The sequence below is a fragment of the Mesitornis unicolor genome, unplaced genomic scaffold, assembly GCF_000695765.1.
Source record: "Mesitornis unicolor isolate BGI_N332 unplaced genomic scaffold, ASM69576v1 scaffold36830, whole genome shotgun sequence".
NCBI classification, from domain to species: domain Eukaryota; kingdom Metazoa; phylum Chordata; class Aves; order Mesitornithiformes; family Mesitornithidae; genus Mesitornis; species Mesitornis unicolor.
This window is the reverse complement of record NW_010160938.1, coordinates 1,691-5,526: the sequence shown is the minus strand read 5'-3', so window position 1 is coordinate 5,526 and position 3,836 is coordinate 1,691. Positions and strand designations below refer to the sequence as shown.

Genomic DNA, 3,836 nt, shown 5'->3' with positions numbered 1-3,836 from the left:
GCAGGACCCACACATGGTGTCAGTAGATGCTTCTGTCAGGCACAGAAGGGACACCTTCAACTGCAAAACCATTAGTGAAGTAAGTAGTTTACCACCTGCTTAAATGTCCTGGGGTCTCAACTCTTTACAGTGGCAGTGTGTGATGTTCACTAACAGATCTCTCAATATCTTAACGCACAAGAACCAAGAATGTCAATAGATGTAATCCGTATGATGGGACATCCTCCCTACCCTCTCCACAGAGACCAAAGATCCACTCCAATTTTTTTTTTTTTAGCTATTATAACTTTCTGAACATTAAATTGCAAACGTATCTATACAAATTATGAATCGAAGCAACACACAAAGCAAAGGGAAGAAAGGGCTGAAATGCTCGACTAGGTCCTCCCGATTGACAGCTACATAAAAGCAATGACAAAGATTATTTGTAACTTCCCTTGAGAGGCATTAATCTTTCATACACTGTTCCATTCTGGAACACAGAACCTGCTTTTTCATCTCTGTAAGGCAGAGTAGCACTCAAAGTAAAGATGACTAAGAATTCTTCATTAATTTGGAACAGCTAGATGTACCATCAAGAAAGGGACTGTCACTGTTGGGTGGTGAGGGGGAAACAGAGCTTGTCACTGACAGTACTGTGGAACCCCCTCAGAGATTTAGCAAGAGATACCTACAGAGCATTTTATGGAAAGCCAAGCTCCAAAAACAATCTTCCTTTCTGAATGCAGAACCACTTATACTCTGAGCCTTTCAAGAGCAGACACCATGGGATAGAAGCACAAAAATCCCACTCCGCAAGCAAAGTCTGTCTTTCTTCCACTCTCCTTCTCTCTCCATCCAATCTATGTGCTGTGCACGTCCATCTAGTTCAGAAAGCTGCTGTTCATGTGTTTTACACTATTCTAATGGCAAATCCCTTCACTTATTCTTAGCAAAAGAACATTAAGGAATATTATCATAAGATCTGATAACCAGATTCATCTGCACAAAGGAGAATGACAGACACTATTCTAGATAAAACTTTGATACAAAAGCTCCTGAACATATCAAGCAAAAATGGAATTTAGAGAATCTGCATCATCCTGAGGGCTTTTTTAAAAAAAAACCCTACAATTCCATCAAAATCAAAGTCTTCATTTTAAAACAGAGCCACTTTATATAACATCCTGTAAATCTGAAGTAGATCCCACCTACTGAATCGGTTTCCAAAAAATGAGCAAAGTAAGGACCATGGGAACTGCGAAATCAAATCTTGGTATGGTAATTTAAATAAATGACAGAACTGATAAGCTGAAAGAAGGCTGAGAACACTTTAGATCATTAAGTTCCATCTTTAACATTTATCTTTTAACTATGGTAAGTTACATAGTCTCAAAGATGAGAAAGCAGCTTATAAGAAGCTGACAAACAAGATACTGCACTTGATGTATGCAGTTAGTAATTTTGCTTGAAATGAAGGAGCAGACAGCATTTAGAAAAGCCAAGCTGGAGCTCCATTTATTTCAAACTAGTTTCTGCTTCCTACCTGCATGGAGGGGCTTGTAATCACTTAATGACTTCAGTAATACAGTTTCTGTTTACTCCAACTTGCAATTAATTCTTGCAAGTATTAATTTCAAATCATTTGTCCAGTAACAGAGCAATTTCCTGAAAGCACATGTAGAATATTTGCCCTCCAATCCTAGGGCAGCAAGACAGCTACACAATTTCTCAGAAAACCTGAGATAACGTCCTACATTTATTACCATTACTTCACTTCCCTCTCTCAGCACTTACGTAAAGTAGGTTCCTCGTACATTGACATCCATCATAAGATTGACCTTCTTGGTTTCTGTTTCCAAAGTGCCAGTCAAAGAAATGGCGCTTGCATTGTTCACCAAAATATCAATTCCTGGTTTTAAAATAAGCCATTTCATGTTAGCATTTAAAGACAAAAAGCAAGAGAAAGGCAGGTAATTCTTTTCTTGTTTGAACAACCTGCCCATTAACATCTCTTTCACACCTCAGCATACCTCCAAAAGTCCTCACAGCTTTCTCCACAGCATTAATAATTTGCTGTTCATCTCTCACATTAACGATGCATGGCAAAGCCTTTCCTCCAGCTGCTTCAACTGCACAATTAAAAAATTAAACATTGAAAAATTTACTCAGATGTAACAAACAGCATGAACCTACTAAGAATCTTTCATTCAGTGACATGCCTCAAGAAGGCATTAAAAATCACACTCTCAAATTGAAACCTTTTTACATGTTGCATAAAGAACAGGGAAGCAAAACCCACACCTTAACACTGAGAAGGTGTATGGCATGAACATACGTCTCAATTAACATAGCATTTTCACACATCTGTACACATACATCTTCATCACAGTAATATTGTGATACCTACCAGCATTCCTGGGAGGCAAGAGAAGAACTGAGCTTATTTTATTAAAGGAGAATTGGAGCTAAGGTATAAAAATTAAGCTAGGACATACACCCAGCCCAGCACCTGAAGCCCACCCACATTTATTACAACTTACTTTCTTCTGCAGCAGTGTAGATAGTCCCTGGAAGAGTAGGATGGGGCTCTGCTGTCTTGGCAGCTATCACAATGTTTGCACCATCCTTGGCAGCTTTCAAAGCAATGGCTTTGCCAATGCCCCGGCTTGCACCCGTGATGAAAAGAGTGCATCCTGCTAGTTTCCTAAAGGAGAAGTGTAGGTAAAGAAGAGGGAGAACAAAGCAAAGCCTGTAAATCACTGGCTTTTAGTACTCTTTAAGGGCAAAACTAACTAAAGCAGTCTTGCACCCAAATTCCTTCATCATTTTAATAAGAAAGCAGTCCCTAAATACAAAATGGCTACAGCTGCAGCAAAATACAGTACCACTGACAGTAAGACCACCCTCCATGTTTACAAACACTATAAAGCAATAAGGTTCCACAGGTCACTCAATTACATTTCTCCCTTTTTTGTAAAATGATCCAACACACTGTTTACAGCAGAGCTGCTACATTCTCCAACAGTGGAGAAGGAATAAGCTGTAAAAACAAAATGCCAGTTTCTAATGAGACACCATACCTCCGCAGCTCTCTGTAATTTACTAGTTACAGCCCTCCTGGCATGGCTATGAAGGGGACTCATGACTCAGCTCCCATGTACAAAGGTGTCATACAGAGAGCAGGTGAAAGGACTCGCCACTAAGGAGGAATTAGAAATATCACCACGGTATGTCAGGAAAACCAAAGTTCACATGCAGCTGAGGCATGTGAAGGATGTAGAGGGCATAGGGGCTTCTGCTGCTACACTGGCAGTAAAAGGCCTTTTGCCCAATGAGGTGTGTGAAAGCAAGGCTTTCAGTGCCATCTCTCACAATTTTTTTGCATTCAGTTCAAGATAACTATGGCCTGGATGGGTGTACAACCTGATGGGCTAAAAAACAGCTGGTTGGTCAGGCTCAGAGGGTGGTGGTTACTAAGTAGCACTCTACCCAGTGACTGCTAGATGACAACTGGCTCACAAATGTGCAGGCAGTGCTGCGCTATCCAGAGTGTCCCTGACAGGCTAAATGAATGCCTCATGAAATTTAACATCGACAGATACACAGTCCTACATCTGGGAAGAAAGAGTCCATGCCACAACACAGGTTGGCAACCAAACGGCCAGGGAGCACTCTCCTGAAAATGCCCTGGGGGACTCAGCAGAGAGTAGGCTAAGCATAAGCCAGCTGAGTGCCTGGCAACAGAGGGCAGCAGCATCCTGACCTGCAAGAACACCATAGCCAGAAGATGAAGGGAGGGGATTATGCCCCTCTATTTGGCGCTCGTAAGACTACATTTATATCCTGTGACGAGT

At 41.1% G+C, this 3,836-nt stretch overlaps 1 protein-coding gene across 1 annotated transcript in view; it reads right to left on the bottom strand.

Moving 5' to 3' along the window:
* HSDL2 (hydroxysteroid dehydrogenase like 2) overlaps positions 1 to 2,686 on the bottom strand; it is a gene marked incomplete at its 5' end in the record, with an annotated part of 11,390 nt that extends 8,704 nt beyond the window's left edge. The window contains 3 exons of the mRNA XM_010191489.1: positions 1,777 to 1,891; positions 2,013 to 2,111; positions 2,523 to 2,686. Coding sequence (XP_010189791.1) covers positions 1,777 to 1,891; positions 2,013 to 2,111; positions 2,523 to 2,686 — 378 coding nt within the window. The remainder of the gene's footprint in view (positions 1 to 1,776; positions 1,892 to 2,012; positions 2,112 to 2,522) is intronic.
* Between the last annotated feature and the right edge of the window lie 1,150 nt (positions 2,687 to 3,836).